Here is a 22577-nt window from a genome sequence, read left to right on the forward strand (position 1 = left end):
GGAGAGGCAGAGAGAGAGGGAGAGAGAGAGGTGGAGAGAGAGAGGAGAGAGGTGAAGAGAGAGAGAGAGAGAGAGAGAGGGAGGAGTGGGAGAGGCAGAGAGAGAGAGGTGGAGAGAGAGAGAGGCGGAGAGATAGAGAGAAGCGATCAGAGGGAGAGGCGGAGAGGGAGAGGCAGGAGAGAGGGAGGAGAGGGAGAGGCGGAGAGAGAGAGAGGCGGAGAGGGAAAGGCGGAGAGGGAAAGGCGGAGAGGCGGAGTGTGAGAGAGAGGGAAAGAGGGAGAGGCGGAGAGAGAGAGAGGTGGAGGGAGAGAGAGCGAGAGCGAGGCGCAGAGATAGAGACAGACTCACAGCAAGAGAGACACAGACAGAGACACAGAGTGGATATGAAACCCTTCACCAATGGGGACAGAGTGACGGTTGGAGGAGGAGGAGAAGCGCGGACTTGGCGGCGGCGGCGGCGGCAGTGAGGGGTTGAGCAGTCGGGGAGGGAGCGGCCCCGAGAGGCGGGACAACTCGGCGCTGATGGCGGATCAGGTCAGTGAGACGGAGTGTGAGAGCGTGTGGGTGTGTGAGCGCGTGTGGGTCTCAGTCTCTCTCTCTCGGTCTCTCACACACATTCCGAGTTATCAGATAATTAATAAAACTCGTGAAAGTCAATCTCTCTCTGTGTTTCTCTGATCAGTTCGCGCTCACTCAGGGCCCGGATCAGCGCAGACTTCCTGCCGCTGGATGTGGACAAGACGGAAGCCATACTCCTCGGCTCCCGTCACCGCCTTCACTCCTGAGGATCTGAGCTCCTCAACCTCCCCGGACTCTCCCTCAGACTCCCCGAACCAGTGCCCAACCCCGGGGTCCGGCTCGACCCCCACCGTCCTTCCTCCCCCACATCCCGTCCCCCACCAGGACCACCTTCCTCCACCTTCGCAACATTGTGCGCCTCCAACCGTCCCGGACCCCGACTGCGGCCGAAACCCTCGGGCACGTGTTTGTCACCTCCCGCCCGGATTCCTCCAACCCACTCCTCACCGGTCTCCCCCGCGCCACCATTCACAAGATCAGCTCATTCAGACTCTGCCGCCCGCAGACTGACCCCAACCAAACTCTGTCCCCACCTCTCACCAGCTCCGGCCCGGGCCCCACGGGCTCCTCATCACCAAACCGACCAACCTCAAGATCCTCTCACTCTCGCCCCTCACTCCCTCTCCAACCTCCTCAATCCATCACCCAGTCAGCGCCTACAGTCGACTGGCACCGGCCTCCTTCGCGTCCCTTGCTCGCTCCGCTCTACCATCAGAGGTCACGCTTTCAGTCACTACACTAGAAATCTCTGGAACACTCCCGTTCAATCCCTCCGCGTTCCCCTGTTCTCCCCTTTTTCAAATTCTACCTGAAAACTTTCCTTTTCGACTGTCGTTACAGCCTCCTCCGCTAATCCCTCCCCCCGGCTTGGAGTCAGGCTCCATCACTGTTAAGCTCAGAGAAGCTGCCCGAAATGGAGGGCGCTATATAAGTGCAATTTGTTGTTGTTTGTGGTTGAGGGAAGCTGAGCTGTGCAGTATGTCTGTGTATGTGTGTGTGTGGTTGCCTGTGTGTCTGTTTGTGTGTGTGAGATTGTATGTGTGTATGTACATGTGTGATTTTATGTGTGTGTGTGTTTGTAAATGTGTGTACATGTCTGTACATATTATCAATGAGACCTCTATATAGACTGATATTAACAGTCTACCTGCTGCCTGTCTGTGTGTGTGTGTGTGTGAGTGTATGTATGTCATGGATTGAATAACCAAATTATTATTAAATTGAAGGTTTATTAACCCTGGAAAGTGATCTAACACCTGGGTTCCTACTGACTCAGCCCCGAGGCTTTGGAACTCTATCCCCCAGTGCCTTCGCCGCCTCCTCCCTTTCCTCCTTCAAGGCCGGTCTGAAGACCTTTCTCTTTGACCGTGCCTTCAGCTCCCCTCTCGACTCTCTACCCACTCCTCGCTCCTTCCCTTCCCTCACCCTGACCATTTCCCCAATGCTCGGATCCTGACCCAACTGTACAGCGCCTTGGGATATCCTCCTAACGTGAAAGGCACTCTACAAATGGAATCTTGTTGTTGTTGTTGTTAATGCCAGGTAAACAGAGGAGTGATGTGAAATAAGGAAACTTGCCCAACTTTTCACCATGTTCAGGGATAAAACCAGGGTCCTCTTGTGAGGCGAGTGCAGTAATCAATAAGCTACAGGACTCCACAACAGGAGCTGAGTGGGAAGAGTCCCTGTCCCAGGGTCTGGTCTGTTCCTCCCAGTCCTGCTGAGCCAGGCTGGGCCGCTCTGTGGCAGACAGTGACTGTGGGCTCAGCCTGGCTCAGGAACCGGGGGGACACAGAAAGAGAGGAAGATACAGAGAGAGGCACAGAGAGAAACAGAGAATGGCAGAGAGAGACACACAGAGAGACAGAGAGAGGCAGCAACAGAGACCTTGAGTGACAGAGACTAAGAGAGAGACAGAGATACCGAGCAACACAGTTAGAGAAAGAGTTACAGAAATAAAGGGATATAGAGAGAGACAGAGAGAGAGAGAGACATCCATATAGCTTGATATTGACAGTGACACCTCTGTATCGTGTGATATTAACAATGTCACCTCTCTATTGTCCGATATTAACAGTGACAACTCCATATAGACTGTCCCGCCATGTGACACTGCAGTCCGGAGTCTCCTGTATCTGCTCCTCATTCTGTGTCATGTCTCACATCTCATCACAGCCAATCCTGACATCACAGCCTCACACGTCACACAGAGAGATTGTACATCCGTCCATTTTATTGTGATACCAACACAACACAAAACAAAATGATATTTGTAACAGCGCCATTCACGTCAGGACATCATCAGTTTAGAAGGACGAGGGTGATCTAATTGAGGATGTTTAAACAATAAAGACATTCGATAGTGTAGATACAGAGAAACTTGGTCCCTTGTTGGGGGGAAGTCCAGAACAAGGGGGGCATTATCTTAATATTAGAGCCGGGACATTTAGGGGTGAAATTAGGGGCAGTTTTACACCCAAAGGCCAATGGGAACCTGGAATTCTCTCCCCCAAAAGGCTGTGGATTATGGTTGGATCCATTCACACTGTCCAGACGGAGGTGGGGAGATGTTTGTCAGGTCGGGGTGTTAAGGGATACGGGGCAAAGGCCGGTAACTGGGGTTGAGGCACAGATCAGCCGTGATCTTATACAATGGCCGAACAGGCTCGAGGGGCTGAATGGCCTCCTCCTGTTTCTATGTTCCTACGTCTCCTCTGCTCTCCATCCGGTAACCCCCGTAACCTCTCTCTGATTGGTTGCCCTCACCCGTCAGGGGTTTAGTGTCAGGTCGGCGTTACGACCAAGGCTGAAGTAAGGGAAGAGTTTCCCAGTGAACGTGTGGGTGAAAGTGAAGAGATGAGACATGTGGTCGGCGTCGTACAGCGACACCTGTCCTCCCGCATAGTCCAGGTACACGCCCAGCACCCGGGGGCTCACACTCAGGGGGAGGGGGGTAAGAGGTGAGGTTAGAGCTTGATATTTCCCATTGACCGGCCCCACAGCCCAGACTCCAGCCTCAGGTCCATGTGTGAAATACTCCTTCCTGGGCACAGACTCTCGGGCCACCCCCACTGTCCAATATGTGCTGTTCCCACCCCCACCTCCCAGTAATGTCTCCCTGATGTGAACCCCTCAGACCCCAGAACACTGTAATAGGAAGTGAACCTCTCCGGGGTGTCAGGAACCTGCTGACTCTGTCACCGAGACTTACTCGGGTCCGGTCCTCAGACAGGATGAGCCGGGGTTGGGCTGTGTTAGGATCCAGAGTCAGAGAGGCTGGAGCTGAAACAGAGAATGTTGACATGTTGGAGATCGTGTGGTGAACGGTTGACATTATATTTCATTGGTTCATTCAGTGGTTTGGATTCCTGCTCTGTGTGTCTCAGGTTACACGTGGGACACCAGTAATGTCTGGCTGTGACCCGGGGCCCGGCCACCGCAGGGCTGAGGTGGGCTGAGCTCCCAATGATCTTATTTAGCATTCCCGACCGAGGGGATGAGGAGCGAGAGCAAGACATTTACTCCACATCTATTCCAGTCAAACCCCAATCACAGGACACAGTAAGAGCCAGTGTTACCTGCAGTGATGCCCTTTAACAGGAGTTTCCACTCTCTGCTCTGCAGAGACCCAATGAGGTCCCTCTCAGCCACATCAACAGACACTTTTGTGGGATTTCTTGATGTCAACACCAGACCTGGGCACAGATAGAGATTTGTTTCATTAAATTCAGGCACAATATCGATGATTCAGGTGGAGATTTTCACCATCACCACCATTGTGGAGTCCTGCAGCTGAGAGTTAGAGCACTCGCCTCACAAACCAGAGACCTAATTCGATTCCAGGTAGGGCAAAACATTAGGGTAATTTCCTTACATTACACTCAGTGCTTTCCTACTCACGTAAGTAAGAACCAAGTTGTTAGTCGATTAGCAGATCAATTTTCCAGAGGTAATAACCTCTTGATTCATTTTGTTGGGACACCTGCCCAATGGGCTGCAGTGTTTCTCCCAGAAAATATACGACCAATTAGTTCCTTTTACGGTATTTTCTAATAAGTGCTTTGCATCAACTCAAAGATGTGATAAAGCACTCTATCAATGATAGGATTATTATTATCATCTCAATTCCCTGTAGAATTTGGAAGAATAGACTGTGATACAATCTAAGGACAGATATAATGTTCTGGGCTCTCACACCCGTATGTTTCTCTATGACTAATAACACTTTCTGTTACACAATTGGATTAGGGAATGTCACTAACTAGATGGACAGAAGGAAAGATTACAGACCTGTCAATGATGGATTTGATATCCTGAAAAGAAAAAATAAGGAGAGTTACAGTCAATCTTGCACACAGCCATCGAGATGAATTTGAACAGCTATGGGCAGCTTAATGCTGTGATTCCTGATAACTCATCACTCCGAGGCAACAGGTCTCAATGACAAGGTATCAGGAGTGGCAGTTAGGCATATGTATCATCCATAAATAATGAGGCCGGGATAGTAACAACGTGATGACGTCAGGGTCGTGACAAGTTAAGTCAGTGTCGTGTTATCAGCAATCTACTGTTTTAATGAATTAAGACTAAATTTCTGATCTGAGTTACAGCAGTTTGTAGTAATTCAATCATTTAAGGTCACACAAAATACTTCCCCCTCGTATACATCTCTTTCAAAATTCAGCTTTAACATCCTCACCTGTCTGTCTATCACATCAGACACACACCAGCATTAACACACCCACTGTCTGTCTATCACACCAGACACACACCAGCATTAACACACTCACTGTCTGTCTATCGCACCAGACACACAGCCTATGCACCTTCAGGAATTCGGTGTTCTGCAGAGTCAGTCTTTTCTGGATTTCTGCTATTCTCTGATTAATAGAAGTAATTTGCTTGGAAATGTGGCTCTTATTGTTTTCTATTTGGCCCACGATGGCCTCCTCCTGCAGTCTGAGTTTGGTGATCAGGTCTCGCTGCTCCTCAGTCAGCAGCTGGTGACGTTTAGCAAATTCAGCGTCGATGTTCTTCCTCAAATGCTCGGCTTGTCTCTGTCACAATAAACACAATGTTAACATTATCCAACACAAGAACAGGGGCTCAGCCTGTCAGTCACGGTGACATTGCCCATGAACCTGCTGATATCATCCTGAGTGGGAGGGTAGCGAGGTCTCCTGAACTGAATCCAAGGTGACCTGCCTGGCAATGGAATGGCGGCATCAGGCCAGGCCTCTGTGACGGTCTCTTGTCCAGTTCCTGAGCCAGGCCGGTCCACCCTATCCCAGGGCACTGCTGATAACGGCACAGCCCAGCCTGGCTCATCGGCAGGACCTGGATAGGCAGACGAGTCACTGTGGGCAGTGAGTAAACCCACTCATCTCCTGTTAACCCTGCGATATCAAGCCCTAACCTGTAGGGTGGTCCTGGTTGGAAACAGCGGGAAAGTTTGTCATACAGCAATATCAATGGGACGGGCTATATCAGAGCTGATATACAAACCCCTCACCTTCACTTCCAGTTGAGTAGCTCCTTCTTCTCTCTGACACCGAGACATTTCATCCAACTGTTTGTGAAGGGTTCCAGGGCTTTCTGCAGCTTTTGCTGAAACAAAGTGAATGTAAGTAAACAGGGAGAAGGGACAGAGTCACTATTACTGGTTTAGGATATTCCACTTGTGTGACAGAGCTGTAATATTCTATTCCACTCGATCGACACAGTCAGATGGTGAGGCCGCTCAGAACTTCTGGATTTACCTAACATGCCGTCAGCAAGTCAGCCAACACCAGGGCTTGAACACACAACCTTCTGACCCAGAGGCCGGCGAGATTGCTGCTCAGTGACCGGCTGTACACAATATCATCTCTTTCCTAATATGTCACATAGAGTGTAACAGCACATTGACAAAGCTTCATCTGCTCGACTAAACTTTAGCTTGGTCATCAAACCAATCTTACATATAAAACACCTGGTTCAGTGGATCAGATTGTGGCGTCTGAGTCAGGAGTTTGTGGGACATTGGTGCGTGCAAATAGGCAGCTGTGTTCACAGTCAGGTCACTTTAGGGTTCCATAAACCTGGTCAGTATTCCCTTGAGTTTAAAAGGTTGAGGGGTGATCTGATTGAGGTGTTTAAATTAATAAAGGATTTTGATAGAGCAGATACAGAGACAGTATTTCTTCTGGTGACAGAACTCAGAAGAAGGGGAATAATATTAGTTAGAAATCTGGAACTCTCGCCCCCAAAATCGGTGGATTAAGACTGAGGTGGATAGAGTTTTGTTAGGTCAGGGTATCAAGGGATATGGGGCAAAGATGGGGATTTATAGTTGATGTACAGATTAGCCATGATCTAACTGAATGGCAAACAGGCTTCAAGCCCTGAATGGTCTCCTTCTGTGCCTATGTTCCTGCTGCTATGTTTATCGCGTATTCTGAGGCACTTTGAGACATACTCACAAAGCGGTGTGAAATGTCAGGATTAATATCAATTCCATACCTTGTGGAGCTCAGCAGCTTCCTTAATGGGAATGACTGTGTGATCCTTGTGATCACGGGACATCGCACAGACCACACAGATCGCTCTTTGATCCGTTTCACAAAACAGTTTCAGCTTCTCCTCATGCTCTTCACACTGGATTCCCACCTCTTCCAGCCTCGGATTCAGGCTCAGTCTCTGAACACTCTCCACAATGTTAGACAGAGTTCTGTTGGGCCGAACACCCCTCTGGGGAATCTGCTGCCTGCACTGCGGACAGGACACACTTTCTTGTCCTGTGCCCCAACACTGTAAAATACAGTTCTGCAGAAGCTGTGGCCACAGTCACTGGATCCGTATAAAACTCCAGACAGATTGAACACGTGGCTTCATTTCTCAGGTTCTCCAGTTCCTGTTCAGACGCCATTTCACCATCAGCTCTTTGCTCTGTTTGGGACTTTCCCCCAAACCAGGACGTGGCTGTGTGGGTGGGGATCACAGACCAACTGCTGTTTGAAGGGACAGACACCTGAAGACAAAAGGAACACAGATGTTTAGCACATTCAGGCCATTCGTAAGGTCACGTCTCAGAATGTTTAATAATAATAATCCTTGCATTTTGATATAGCACTTTATCCTGTCTTCAAGATGTCTAGAAGTGCTTCTTCTCTAATTTAATTTTAATGATTACAACAGTGTAATAATCATAATAGTAATAACCTTTGCTTATTATTTTGTGCCTGATCATATCTTCGAGATGTCTCAAAGCGCTACACAGAATATCAAGTGAATTCACCATGTGTTTTGTTGGCAAAACGTGAAGACAATTGCACACAGCAGTGTCCCACAGGCAATCGTGGATTGATTGACCAAATTTCATTTGTTTATGAAAAATACTGAAGGATTTTTAAAGGATTATTAGTCCCAGAAAAGTGATCTGTCCACTGACTAACAATCAGATTTCAACTTACTGCTCAGTAAACAGAGTCATGGGGTAAGGAAACTTGCCCAAAGTTTCGACCTCCTGGGAATCGAACCCAACTCCTCTGACAAGTGCTAAAACATTACCCAAAAGGACCCCACAATAATACAATTCAACTTCATTTGATCAATCAACAGCCAATGAATAAAAGTACACAAAGCATTTAATGAACATCTGAAGCAAATAAAGTCGTGACTACGAACAGAGAGATTGAGAAGCGATCAGTTTCTCTTCTCTGATGTTTCCACAGTCTAAGTCGCTGACTTTTGTTTCTTCGACTTCATTTCATTTCATAAATCAAACCGATATACACAAACTCTCTGTAGATTAGTCACTGCTTTATCTGCTGAATATTGTGTAAACACTATCTGTACTCGAATACAAGAACATGTAGCAATTAAGCAATAGTTAAATATTGTTTAAACACAACAGAGGTTGTAATGGAGTCGGAAACCATGACCTTTCCCCGGGATAGTGTCCTCAGTGTCAGATCTTCTCAGACGCCCCAACAACAGCCATCAGACGGAGAAGGCCACAGCCTCAGACACCGCTCACCTCAGGGCTGAGAAACAAGCAGCGGGGGACGGGGGGACAGACGGGGAGGCGCTGCCCACCAGTGCTCCATCTCTCTCTCTCTTTCTCTCTGCAAAACAGCTGCTCCCGGTCACCAGCAGCTCGAGAAGGTGCGGCCACGACGCCATTTCCCACCAGAAACAAACTGCAGACAAACGGCAGGAAAACTGGGATTCAGTGACGGGGGGAGACGGCGTTACACACTCACACACACACACTCTCTGTCTCTCACTGACCCGATCCGCCATCAGCGCCGAGTTGTCCCGCCTCTCGGGGCCGCTCCCACCCCGACTGCTCAACTCCTCACCGCCGCCGCCATGTTCGCGCTTCTCCTCCTCCTCCAACCGTCACTCTCTCCCCACCCACTCGCTCCCCATTGGTCCTTTCACAACATCCGACTATTCGATCAGCGTTTCTGATTGGTGAGAGCTTTTGTGAATCAGATACAGAGCTGTCATAGCCCCGTTTCCACGTCAATCACCTCACCCCCCCCACCGCCTCGCGCTCTCCGCCCAACCGTCATTCTTTCCCCGCCCACTCGCTCCCCATTTGTCCCCACGAACACCCGCCTCTCAGTTGGAGCTTCCGATTGCTCAGTCGAGTTGTCAATCAGACACTGGCTGTCAGAGGTCCGTTTCCACGTCAATCATCTCTCCTCTTAACCGCCTCGCGCTCTCTGTCCAACCGTCAGTTGCCTCCCGCCCACTGGCTCCCCATTGGTCAACTCCAACACCCGCCTCCTCAGACAGATCGATCCATTGGTCCGCCCTGTTCTCAATGTGACTGGTGGCGCTCTGATAGGCCCCGTTTCCACGTCAATCATCTCCCCTCTTCCCCGCCCCGCGCTCCCCATCCGACCGTCACTCTCTCGTCTCCTGTTCCTCCCTTCTCTGAAGTGTCTGAAGAGAACTGATCTCCAGTGGTTTCGGGGAAAGACCGGTCAATAAGGGCTGAAGAGCTGTGACTGTCCGGGACGCGGCGATCGCCATCGCACACACAGACAAGACTCGTGTCAGTTGGCACCGACTGCACAGACTTTCCGGGGCCACAGGATCGGGATGTGGAAGTTGTGCCGTTGAAGTCAATCCACCGTTCACTCGTTTCCCTTCAGAATACCGCAGAGAGCGGCGGTGTCCGCGCGGCTCAGCGGCTCCCACTGTGCCCTCTTTCACAGCGCTGTGAGCTCGGCCTCCCCCCCTCCCTTCGCCCCCCCCCACCCCTCGGGTCCTCCCCCTCGGGCCCCCCCACCCTCGGGTCCCCCCTCCTCCCCTCGGGGCCCCCCCCACCCTCGGCCCCCCACCCTCGGCCCCCCACCCTCGGTCCCCCCCTCCCCTCGGGCCCCCCCACACTCGGACCCCCACCTCGCCCCCCCCCCCCCCCACCTCTCGGGCCCTTTGAATATTGCTTCACTACCACATGTTCTTGTGTTGGAGAACACACAGTATTCACACAATATGAAGCGGATAAAGCAGTGACTGACGGACAGAGAAATGGAGTGTATCAGTTTGATTTATGAAATGAAGTTGAAGAAAGAAAAGTCAGCGACTGAGACTGCGGAGATATCCGAGAAGAGAAACTGATCGCTTCTCAATCTCTCTGTTCGTAGTCACAAGTTTATTTGATGAAGATTTTCATTGAATATTATGTGTACTTTTATTCATTGGCTATTGATTGGTAAAATGAAATTGAATTGTACTGTTGTCGGGTCATTTAGGGTAATGTTTAGAGCGCTCATGAGGAGCCGCGATCGATTCCCAGGAGCGCGAAACATTGGGCAAGTTTTCTTGCTCCACGACTCTGTTTACAGAGCAGTAAGTTGGAACCTGACTTTCAGTCAATTGGTAGATCACTTTTCCGGGACTAACAGTCCTTCAAAATATGTATTTTTTAATTTCACCAAATAAATAAAATTTGGTCAATCAATCCATGATTGGCTGTGGAACATTGCTGTGTGCAATTGGCTTCCACGTTTCGCCCACAAGAATTATAGTAAATTCACTTGATATTCTGTGTAGCGCTTTGAGATGTCTCGGAGATGTGATCAGGGACAAAATAATATGCAATGGGTTATTATTATTATGAACATTACACTATTGTAGTTATTAAATTCACTTCACAGAAGAGCGCTTCTAGACATCTTGAAGACATGATAAAGTGCTATATCAAATGTAAGGATTATCATTATTATTAAACATTCTGAGACATGACCTTACGAATGGCCTGAATGTGCTAAACATCTGTGTTCCTTTTGTCTTCAGGTGTCTGTCCCTTTGAACAGCAGTTGGTCTGTGATCCCCACCCACACAGCCAAGTCCTAAAGGTGAAAGTCCCAAACAGAGCAAAGAGCTGAGGGTGAAATGGCGTCTGAACAGGAACTGGAGAACCTGAGAAATGAAGCCACGTGTTCAATCTGTCTGGAGTTTTACACGGAACCGGTGACTATAGACTGTGGCCACAACTTCTGCAGAGACTGTATTTTACAGTGTTGGGGCACAGGACAAGAAAGTGTGTCCTGTCCGCAGTGCAGGCAGCAGATTCCCCAGAGGGGTGTTCGGCCCAACAGAACTCTGTCTAACATTGTGGAGAGTGTTCAGAGACTGAGCCTGAATCCGAGGCTGGAAGAGGTGGGAATCCAGTGTGAAGAGCATGAGGAGAAGCTGAAACTGTTTTGTGAAATGGATCAAAGAGCGATCTGTGTGGTCTGTGCGATGTCCCGTGATCACAAGGATCACACAGTCATTCCCATTAAGGAAGCTGCTGAGCTCCACAAGGTATGGAATTGATAATAATTCAGACATTTGATAGAGCGCTGTGAGGACGTCTCAAAGTGCTTAAGAATACACTGTAAACATAGCAACAGGAACATAGGCACAGGAGGAGACCATTCAGGCCTTGAAGCCTGTTTGCCATTCTATTAGATCATGGCTGATCTGTACCTCAACTGTAAATCCCCACCTTTGCCCTATATCCCTTGATACCCTGACATAACAAAAGTCTATCCAACTCAGTCTTAATCCACTGACTTTTGGGGGAGAGAGTTCCAGATTTCCACAAAATTTTGTGTCAAAAAATATGCTCACTGATTTCACTGATGAAGGCCTAGTTCTAACTGTAATATTATTCCCCTTGTTCTGGATTCTTTCACCAGAAGAAATACTGTCTCTGTAGCTGCTCCATTGAAATCCCTTATTATTTTAAACACCGCAATCAGATCAGCCCTCAACCTTCTAAACTGAAGGGAATACAGGTTTATGGAGCCCTAAAGTGACCTGACTGTGAGCACAGCTGCCGATTTGCACACACCAATGTCCCACAACTTCGTGACTCAGACGCCACAATGCGATCCACTGAACCAGGTGTTTAATATGTAAGATTGGTTTGATGACCAAGTTAAAGTTTAGTCGAGCAGATGAAGTTTTGTCAATGTGCTGTTAAACTCTATGCGACACATGAGGAAAGATGAGTGGAATGGAATATTACAGCTCTGACACACAAGTGGAATATCCTAAACCAGTAATAATGACTCTGTCCCTTCTCCCTGTTTACTTACATTCACTTTGTTTCAGCAAAAGCTGCAGAAAGCCCTGGAAACCCTTCAGGAACAGTTGGGTGAAATGTCTCAGTGTCAGAGAGAAGAAGGAGCTACTCAAATGGAAGTCCAGGTGAGCAGTTTGTATATTAGCTCTGATCTAGCCTTCCATTGATATTGCTGTGTGACAAGCTTTCCCGCTGTTTCCAGCCAGGACCACCCTACAGGTTAGAGCTTGATATCGCAGGGTTAACAGGAGATGAGACGTCCTCCCGACGTGAAAGGCGCTCAACAAATGGAATATTGTTGTTATTGTTGTTGATGAGTAGGTTTGCTCCGAGAGTGACTCGTCTGCCTATCCAGGTCCTGTCGATGAGCCAGTCTGGGCTGTGCTGTTATCAGCAGTGCCCTGGGATACTGTGATCCGGCCTGGCTCAAGAAACGGACAAGAGACCGTCACAGAGGCCTGGGCTCGATACCGGCATTTCATTGCCAGGCAGGTCACCTCAGAGCCAGTTCAGTTCAGGAGACCTCGCTACCCACCCCCTCAGTAGGATATCACCAGGTTCATGGGCAATGTAACCGTGACTGACAGGCCGAGCCCCTGTTCTTGAGTCGGATAATGTTAACATTGTGTTTATTGCGACAGAGACAAGCCGAGCGTCTGAGGAAGAACATTGACGCTGAATTTGCTAAACGTCACCAGCTGCTGATTGAGGAGCAGCGAGACCTGATCACCAAACTCAGACAGCAGGAGGAGGCCATCTTAGGACAAATAGAAAACAATAAGAGTGACATTTCCAAGCAAATTACTTCTGTTAACCAGAGAATAGCAGAAATCCAGACAAGACTGACTCTCCAGAACACCGAATTCCTGAAGGTGCATAGGCTGTGTGTCTGGTGTGATAGACAGACAGTGAGTGCGTTAATGCTGGTGTGTGCCTGGTGCGATAGTCAGACAGTGAGTCTGTTAATGGTGGTGTTTGTCTGGTGTGATAGACAGACAATGAGTGTCTTAATACTGGTGTGTCTGGTGTGATAGACAGACAGCGAGTCTGTTAATGGTGGTGTGTGTCTGGTGTGATCGACAGACAGTAAGTGTGTTAATGCTGGTGTGACAGACAGACAGGTGAGGGTGTTGAAAGCTGAATTTAGAAAGTGGTGGAGACGAAGGGGAAGGATTGTGTGTGACCTGAAATGATTGAATTACTACAATCTACTGTGACTCAGATCAGAAATTTATTTTTAATTCATTAAAACAGTCGATTGCTGATAACAAGACTATGACTTAACTTGTCAGGACCACTGACGTCATCACATTGTCACTATCCCGGCCTCATTTATTTATGGATTTATACATATGCCTAACTGGCCATTCCTGATACCTTGTGACAGAGACCTGTTCCCGAGGAGTGATGAGTTATCAGGAATCACAGCATTAAGCTGCCTAATACCTGTTCAAATTCATCTCGATGGCTGTGTGCAAGATTGAATCTAACTCTCCTTGTTTTTATTTCTTCTTCAGGATATCATATCCATCATTGACAGGTCTGTAATCTTTCCTTACGTCCATCTTGTTAGTGACATTCCCCAATCCAATTGTGTAACAGAAAGTGTTATTAGTCAGAGAGAAACATACGTGTGTGAGAGCCCAGAACATTGTATCTGTCCAATCTATCCTCAAATTCAACAGGGAATTGTGATGATAATAATAATCCTATCATTTGATAGAGTGCTTTATCACATCTTTGAGATGATGCTAATCACTTCATAGAATATACTGTAAAGGGAACAAACTGGATGTATATTTTCTGAGAGAATCACTGCAGCCCATTGCGCAGAGCTGTGTCCCGAACAAAAATGTAATCAAGAGGCTACTACCCCAGGAAAATTGATCAGCCAATCGACTAACAACTTGATTCTTACTTACTACGTGTAAGTAGGAACGTACTGAGGTGTGAAGTAAGAAAACTTACCAAATGTTTTGTCCTACCCGGGAATCGAACCAAAGTCCTGTGGCATGTGAGGCGAGCGCTTTAACCACTAAGGAACAGGACTCCACAATGGAGATGATGGTGAAAATCTCCACCTGAGTCATCGATATTGTGTCTGAATTTAATTAAACAAATCTTTATCTGTGCCCAGGTCCGGTGTTGACATCAAGAAACCCACAAAAGTGTCTGTTGATGTGGCTGAGAGGGACCTCATTGGGCCTCTGCAGAGCAGAGAGTGGAAACTCCTGTTAAAGGGCATCACTGCAGGTAACACTGGCTCTTACTGTGTTCCTGTGATCGGAGTCTGACTCTGGGAATAGATGTGGAGTAAATGTCTTGTTCTCGCTCCTCATCCCCTCGGTCGGGAATGCTAAATAAGATCATTGGGAGCTCAGCCCACCTCAGCCCTGCGGTGGCCGGACACCGGGTCATGACCAGATATTAGTGGTGTCCCACGTGTAACCTGAGACACACAAAGCAGGAATCCAACCCTCACTGAATGAACCATTGAAATATAATGTCAACCGTTCACCACACGATCTCCAACATGTCAACATTCTGTTTCAGCTCCAGCCTCTGTGACTCTGGATCCTAACACAGCCCATCCCCGGCTCATCCTGTCTGAGGACCAGACCCGAGTGAGAGTCAGTGACAGAGAACAGCAGGTTCCTGACACCCCGGAGAGGTTTAGTAACTATTGCAGTATCCTGGGGTCTGAGGGCTTCATATCAGGGAGACATTACTGGGAGGTGGGGGTGGGGAACAGCACACACTGGACAGTGGGGGTGGCCCGAGCGTCTGTGCCCAGGAAGGAGTATTTCACACATGGACCTGAGATTGGAGTCTGGGCTGTGGGGCTATACAATGGCCAATATGTAGCTCTAACCTCACCTCCTACCCCCCTCTCCCTGAGTGTGAGCCCCCGGGTGCTGGGCGTGTACCTGGACTATGCGGGAGGACAGGTGTCGCTGTACAACGCTGACCACATGTCTCATCTCTTCACTTTCACCCACACATTCTCTGGGAAACTCTTCCCTTACTTCAGCCCTGGCCGTAACACCAATCTGACACTGACCCCCTGACAAGCGTGAGGGTGACCAATCAGAGATAGGATACGGGGGTTACCGGCCGGAGAGTGGAGGTGACGTAAGAACATAGAAACAGGAGGTGGCCATTCAGCCCCTCGAGCCTGTTCGGCCATTCTATAAGATCACGGCTGATCTGTACCTCAACGCCAGTTACCAGCCTTTGCTCCGTATCCCTTAACACCCCGACTTGACAAACATCTCTACACCTCCGTCTGGACACTGTGAATGGATCCAACCATAATCCACAGCCTTTTGGGGGAGAGAGTACCAGGTTCCCATTGGTCTTTGGGTGAAAAACTGCCCCTAATTTTTAAATGTCCCGACTCTAATATTAAGATGATGCTCTTTTTGTTCTGGATTCTAATTTCTCTGTATCTACACTATCAAATGCCTCTGTTATTTTAAAATCCTCAATTAGATCATCCCTCGTCCTTCTAAACTCACTGGAATAGAGACCAAGTTTATGCAACCTGTCCTCGTGATTTAACACTTAAGCCCTAGGATGTCCTCCTGATGTGAAAGGTGTTATATACAAATGTAATTTTGTTTTGTGTTGTGTTGGTATCACAATAAAATGGACGGATGAACAATCTCTCCGTGTGACGTGTGATGCTGTGATGTCAGCATTGGCTGTGATGAGATGTGAGACTCTCTCTCTCTGTCTCTCTCTGTATCCCTTTATTTCTGTATCTCTTTCTCCAACTGTGTTGCTCGGTATCTCTGTCTCTGAAGGTCTCTGTTGCTGTCTCTCTCTGTTTCTCTCTCTCTGCCATTCTCTGTTTCTCTCTGTGTCTCTCTCTGCATCTTTCTCTCTCTCTCTGTCCCCCCGGTTTCTGAGCCAGGCTGAGCCCACAGTCACTGTCTGCCACAGAGCGGCCCAGCCTGGCTCAGCAGGACTGGGAGCAACAGACCAGACCCTGGGACAGGGAGTCTTCCCACTCGGCTCTTGTTGTGGAGTCCTGTAGCTTATTGGTTACTGCACTCGCCTCACAAGAGGACTCTGGTTTTATCCCTGAACAGGGTGAAAAGTTGGGCAAGTTTCCTTATTTCACACCACTCCTCTGTTTACCTGGGAGCAAGTAGGAACCCAGGTGTTAGATCACTTTCCAGGGTTAATAATACCTTCAAATGAAATAATAATTTGCTAATTCAATCCATGACACACGCGCGCACACACACACACACGTGCGCACACACAGACAGGCAGCAGGCAGACTGTATATATCAGTCTATATGGAGGTATCATTGATAATATGTACAGACATATACACACATTTACAAACACACACACATACATAAACTCACACATGTACATACAAACATGCAATCTATCACACACACAAACAGACACACAGGCAACCACACACACACACACACACACTCACATTCACAGACATACTACACAGCTCAGCTGCCCTCAACCACAAACAACAACAACTTGCACTTATATAGCGCCCTCCATGTAGGCAGCGTCTCCGAGCTTAACAGTGATGGAGCCTGACTCCAAGCCGGTGGGAGGGATGGGCGGAGGTGGCTGTAAGCACAGTCGAGAAGGAAAGTTTTCAGTTAGAATTTGAAAAAGGGGAGCACGGGGGCAACGCGGAGGCATTGAGTGAGAGTGTTCCAGAGGTTTCTGCCATAGTGACTGAAAGCGCGACCTCTGATGGTGGATCGGAGAGTGCAAGGGACGCGAAGGAGGGCGGTGCCAGTCGACAGTAGGCGCTGACTGGGTGATGGATTGGGGAGTGCGTAGGTTGGAGGGGGAGGGAGGTGCCAGGGAGTGAAGGGGTTTGAACACGAGAGTGAGATGATCTTGAGGTTGGTCGGTTTGGTGATGAGGAGCCAGTGGGGCCCGGGCCAGAGCCGGTGAGAGGTGGGGACGGAGTTTGTTGGGGGTCAGATCTGTGAGCTGATCTTTTGAATGGTGGCGCTGGGGAGACCGGCGAGGAGTGCTTTGCAGGAATCCAGGCAGGAGGTGACAAACACATGCACGAGGTTTCAGCTGCAGTTGGGGTCAGCGATGGACGAAGGCGGGCACTGTGCGGAGGTCGAGGAAGGTGGTCCTGGTCAGCAACTGGATGTGGTGGAAGCATGTATCGATGCTCAATGTTGGCTGAGAGCAGAAAGTGGGCAGAGACACACAGGGAAGGTCAGTGTTAGCTGAGTGCAGGGGATGGGTAGAGACACACAATGTGATCATGTTGTGTTGTGTGTTATAAAAACAACCATGTGTTGAATCCCAGTTACAGCGACCATCAGTGAACGTGGAACTTAACTCCACTTCAGAGAAGTTCCCTGAATTTTGATATCCTTAAATTACCAACGTTGTTACTGATAACACTCAATCAACAATAACAACAACTTGGATTTTTATAGCGCCCTCCATGCTGGACGGCGTCTCAGAGTGCTTCACAGTAACAAATCCCGGGGCCGAGCCAAGGGGAAGGGGAGGAGGGTGACCGAAGGCTCGGTCGAAAAGAAAGATCTTCAGCAGTGTCCTGAAAGTGGGAAGAGAGGGGACGAGGCGAAGGGAGTGAGGAAGGGAATTCTAGAGCCTCGGGGCATAGTGGCTGAAGGCACGGCCACGAGGGTGGAGCGGAGGACACGGGGGACAAGGAGGAGACCAGACCCAGAGGAAGGAAGGTAACCGGTTCTGTTTTGAGTAGAGAGGAAGTCAGAGAGGTCGGGAGGTGCAGAGGAGTGGAAGAATTTGAATACGAATGTGAGGCTCTTGATGTCGATCCTCTCTGGGACAGGCAGCCAGTGCAGTCTGGCAAGGACTGGGGTGATCGGGGAGCGGAGTTTGGATCGGGTGAGAATGCGGGCGGCAGAGTTTTGAATGACTTGGATTTCATGGATGGTAGTGGATGAGAGACCGGTGAGGGCATCAGAATATTCCAGCCGAAGGGTCACAAAGTCATGGACTAGGGTTTCAGCGGCTTTCAGACAGAGGTATTGGCAGAGACGGGTGATGCGTCGGAGGTGGAAGAAAGCGGTGCTGGTGAGGAACCAGATGAGCGGGAGGAAGGATAATTCGGGATCGAGCCTAATGCCAAGGTTCTGTACGGGTTCGGAGAGTTTTAGGGCGAGGTCCAATAGGTGGAGGAGGTGAGAGCCGTGAGATTTGAGACTTTGACGAGAACCAAAGAATATGTCTACCGTTTTGTCCTTCAGCTGAAGGAATTTTGCACTCATCCAGCCCCTGAGATCTGATAGGCAGAACATCAGGTGACGGGGGATGGCAAAGAGAGTTTGAAAAATACAGTTCGGTGTCGTCCACATTCATGTGGAAATGTACCCCATGTCTGCGGATGACATCCCCAAGTGAGAGCATGTAGATAAGGAAAAGGAGGGGCCAAGGATGGATCCTTGGGGTACCCTGCAGCTAACGGGAGGGTGAGATCGGGAGGAAAAGTGGCTTGTGCAGATGTACTGCTGGCGGTTTGTGTGATAGGACTCGAACCAGGCGAGTGCGGTCCCACTGAGGTGGATGATAGAGGTAAGGCGGTGGAGGAGGATGACGTGAACGACTGTGTGGAATGCCGCGGCGAGGTCCAGGAGGACGGGGAGACAGAGGGATCCCTGGTCACAGATAGAGAGGATGTCGTTTTTGACTTTCACAAGTGCAGTCTATCTACTGTAGGCGGAAACCGGACTGGAGGGATTCGAAGAGTGTGTGGGTGGAGAGGTTTGCGCAAAGTTGATTGGCAATAAAGCATTCTAGGGTTTTTGTGAGGAAGGGCAGGTTAGAAATGGGGCGGTAATGGCTGGGTTTGAGATATCTTGGGAAGGTTTTTTGAGGAGGAGGTTGATAACAGCAGTTTTGAGGGGGGCAGGGACTGATCCGGAGGAGAGGGACTGAATCAGCAAGTAGTGGAAGGAGGAGGGGCAGCTGGTTGACCAGCAAATTGGTGGGGAGGGGTTCGAGGCAGCAGGTGGTGGGTTTCATGGAGGTGATGGTCGGTGAGACGGAGGAGGGAGAGATGGGGAGGATGGAATGTAGGATGAGGGTGGTGGTAGGAGCAGATGATGGGGTTTGAGGGAGACAGAGAGGGCATGGTGGTGGGTGATAAGGTGCAGGTGGATGAGGCTGCCTGGCGGATGTTGTGAATTTTAGATGAAAAGAAGTCCATGACCTCCTCGCACTTGGCATTTCATATGAAGATTGATGAGGCCTGAGAGGGGGGCACGGAGGAGGTAGTGTGTGGTGGGAAAAAAGGACTTTAGGGTTGTGTTTAGCCTCCAAGATGATGTTGGAGTAGATGGTGATATGCTCACGTTTCACATCCGTCACACCGACTCCCAGCTCGGGTCCAAAACCCCAGATTGTCCAGTGCCCTGTGAAGTCTTTCCAACGTGAAGGGCGATATACAAGTGTAATTTGTTGTTGTTGCTGCTGCATATGAAGAAACGATGAAGGTGTGTTGTTCGATAAAATTTACGATATTAATGGAAAACTTAAACATGTTTCATATAGGGGGAAAAATGGAACCACCACTTGAATTTGCTTAACGCCCCGACACCCCACCTCCGCCACCCACACAAAAAAAAAGTAATAGCCGAACAGGGACTTGAACTCTAGACCCTCACGTTGTATTTTAATCCCTCCCACTGGCTCCCTCGCTCACCTCATTCAAAATCCATGTCAACACCAGCCACAGCCTCTAAACAGCAGCCAAAGCCGCTAAACACAGCCACTAAATGCCAGCGAGCTATCACAAAATAAATACAACCACATCAGGACACACATAGACATACACACAGACTCACACAGAAAACCAGATCCATAGAAACACCTGCAGGCACACACGCGAACGCATACTCACGTAAAGAGCAACTCTGAGATACATACTCACACAGACAGGCCCACTCTGACACACACACACTCACACAAACACAAACCGAGACACACACAGACACACCAAAATACACACACACACATATTCGAACAGACACAAACCTCAATCAGCAGCTGGTGACGTTTAGCAAATTCAGCGTCAATGTTCTTCCTCAGACGCTCGGCTTGTCTCTGTCGCAATAAACACAATGTTAACATTATCCGACTCAAGAACAGGGGCTCGGCCTGTCAGTCACGGTTACATTGCCCATGAACCTGGTGATATCCTACTGAGGGGTGGGTAGCGAGGTCTCCTGAACTGAACTGGCTCTGAGGTGACCTGCCTGGCAATGAAATGCCGGTATCGAGCCCAGGCCTCTGTGACGGTCTCTTGTCCGTTTCTTGAGCCAGGCCGGATCACAGTATCCCAGGGCACTGCTGATAACAGCACAGCCCAGACTGGCTCATCGACAGGACCTGGATAGGCAGACGAGTCACTCTCGGAGCAAACCTACTCATCAACAACAATAACAACAATATTCCATTTGTTGAGCGCCTTTCACGTCGGGAGGACGTCTCATCTCCTGTTAACCCTGCGATATCAAGCTCTAACCTGTAGGGTGGTCCTGGCTGGAAACAGCGGGAAAGTTTGTCACACAGCAATATCAATGGAAGGCTAGAACAGAGCTAATATACAAACTGCTCACCTGGACTTCCATTTGAGTAGCTCCTTCTTCTCTCTGACACTGAGACATTTCACCCAACTGTTCCTGAAGGGTTTCCAGGGCTTTCTGCAGCTTTTGCTGAAACAAAGTGAATGTAAGTAAACAGGGAGAAGGGACAGAGTCATTATTACTGGTTTAGGATATTCCACTTGTGTGTCAGAGCTGTAATATTCCATTCCACTCGATCGATACAGTGAGATGGTGAGGCCACTCAGAACTTCTGAATTTACCTAAAATGCCATCAGCAAGTCATCCAACACCAGGGCTTGAACACACAACCTTCTGACCCAGAGGCCGGCGAGATTGCTGCTCAGTGACCGGCTGTACACAATACCAACTCTTTCCTAATATGTCACATAGAGTGTAACAGCACATTGACAAAGCTTCATCTGCTCGACTAAACTTTAACTTGGTCATCAAACCAATCTTACATATTAAACACCTGGTTCAGTGGATCGCATTGTGGCGTCTGAGTCAGGAAGTTGTGGGACATTGGTGTGTGCAAATCGGCAGCTGTGCTCACAGTCAGGTCACTTTTGGGCTCCATAAACCAGTATTCCCTTCAGTTTAGAAGGTTGAGGGGTGATCTGATTGCGGTGTTTAAAATAATAAGGGATTTCAATGGAGCAGCTACAGAGACAGTATTTCTTCTGGTGACAGAATCCAGAACAAGGGGAATAATATTACAGTTAGAACTAGGCCTTCATCAGTGAAATCAGGAAGCATATCTTTTGACACAAAATTTTGTGGAAATCTGGAACTCTCTCCCCCCAAAAGTCAGTGGATTAAGACTGAGTTGGATAGACTTTTGTTATGTCAGGGTATCAAGGGATATAGGGCAAAGGTGGGGATTTACAGTTGAGGTACAGATCAGCCATGATCTAATAGAATGGCAAACAGGCTTCAAGGCCTGAATGGTCTCCTCCTGTGCCTATGTTCCTGTTGCTATGTTTACAGTGTATTCTTAAGCACTTTGAGACGTCCTCACAGCGCTCTATCAAATGTCTGAATTATTATCAATTCCATACCTTGTGGAGCTCAGCAGCTTCCTTAATGGGAATGACTGTGTGATCCTTGTGATCACGGGACATCGCACAGACCACACAGATCGCTCTTTGATCCATTTCACAAAACAGTTTCAGCTTCTCCTCATGCTCTTCACACTGGATTCCCACCTCTTCCAGCCTCGGATTCAGGCTCAGTCTCTGAACACTCTCCACAATGTTAGACAGAGTTCTGTTGGGCCGAACACCCCTCTGGGGAATCTGCTGCCTGCACTGCGGACAGGACACACTTTCTTGTCCTGTGCCCCAACACTGTAAAATACAGTCTCTGCAGAAGTTGTGGCCACAGTCTATAGTCACCGGTTCCGTGTAAAACTCCAGACAGATTGAACATGTAGCTTCATTTCTCAGGTTCTCCAGTTCCTGTTCAGACGCCATTTCACCATCAGCTCTTTGCTCTGTTTGGTACTTTCACCTTTAGGACTTGGCTGTGTGAGTGGGGATCACAGACCAACTGCTGTTCAAAGGGACAGACACCTGAAGACAAAAGGAACACAGATGTTTAGCACATTCAGGCCATTCGTAAGGTCATGTCTCAGAATGTTTAATAATAATGATAATCCTTACATTTGATATAGCACTTTATCATGTCTTCAAGATGTCTAGAAGCGCTCTTCTGTGAAGTGAATTTAATAACTACAATAGTGTAATGTTCATAATAATAAGAACCCAGTGCATATTATTTTGTCCCTGATCACATCTTCGAGACATCTCAAAGCGCTACAC

General features: G+C 48.7%; 2 protein-coding genes, 1 long non-coding RNA gene and 1 pseudogene across 4 annotated transcripts; 1 reads left to right on the forward strand and 3 right to left on the reverse strand.

The window, feature by feature from the left end:
* Window positions 1–3306: 3306 nt before the first annotated feature.
* Window positions 3307–4239, reverse strand: LOC121851163 (annotated as a pseudogene).
* A 10-nt stretch (window positions 4240–4249) lies between these two features.
* On the reverse strand, window positions 4250–22577 carry LOC121851164 (E3 ubiquitin-protein ligase TRIM39-like; the record flags this gene model as incomplete). The annotated part of the gene is made up of 6 exons (XM_042344767.1): window positions 21816–22577; window positions 20770–20865; window positions 20186–20254; window positions 5406–5567; window positions 4870–4892; window positions 4250–4274 (listed from the first exon to the last, which is right to left on the reverse strand). Coding segments are annotated over exons 1-6 (789 nt in total), but the record flags the coding sequence as incomplete, so codon positions are not given.
* On the reverse strand, window positions 8666–8969 carry LOC121851199. The gene is made up of 2 exons (XR_006085845.1): window positions 8851–8969; window positions 8666–8759 (listed from the first exon to the last, which is right to left on the reverse strand). It is a non-coding gene; the product is annotated as an uncharacterized LOC121851199 (long non-coding RNA).
* LOC103173590 (E3 ubiquitin-protein ligase TRIM39-like) lies at window positions 9994–15817 on the forward strand. Of its 2 annotated transcripts, none has more exons than XM_042344816.1 (7): window positions 9994–10212; window positions 10873–11385; window positions 12181–12276; window positions 12793–13023; window positions 13669–13691; window positions 14289–14404; window positions 14705–15817. In XM_042344816.1, the coding sequence occupies exons 2-7, from the start codon at window positions 10972–10974 to the stop codon at window positions 15217–15219; spliced, it is 1395 nt and encodes a 464-aa protein (XP_042200750.1). In that variant the 5' UTR covers window positions 9994–10212; window positions 10873–10971; the 3' UTR covers window positions 15220–15817. The 2 variants fall into 2 exon arrangements, with proteins under 2 accessions (XP_042200750.1, XP_042200751.1); XM_042344817.1 differs by lacking the exon at window positions 9994–10212 and adding an exon at window positions 10766–10782.

This window comes from Callorhinchus milii, unplaced genomic scaffold, assembly GCF_018977255.1.
Source record: "Callorhinchus milii isolate IMCB2004 unplaced genomic scaffold, IMCB_Cmil_1.0 Scaffold30, whole genome shotgun sequence".
Taxonomy (NCBI): domain Eukaryota; kingdom Metazoa; phylum Chordata; class Chondrichthyes; order Chimaeriformes; family Callorhinchidae; genus Callorhinchus; species Callorhinchus milii.

Coding starts and splice junctions, on each gene's coding strand:
- LOC103173590 (XM_042344816.1), top strand. CDS start 10,972: ATGGCGTCTGAACAGGAACTGGAGAACCTGAGAAATGAAGCCACGTGT. Junction 12,277..12,792: donor CTACTCAAATGGAAGTCCAG/GTGAGCAGTTTG, acceptor TTATTGCGACAG/AGACAAGCCGAGCGTCTGAG. Junction 13,692..14,288: donor ATCATATCCATCATTGACAG/GTCTGTAATCTT, acceptor ATCTGTGCCCAG/GTCCGGTGTTGACATCAAGA.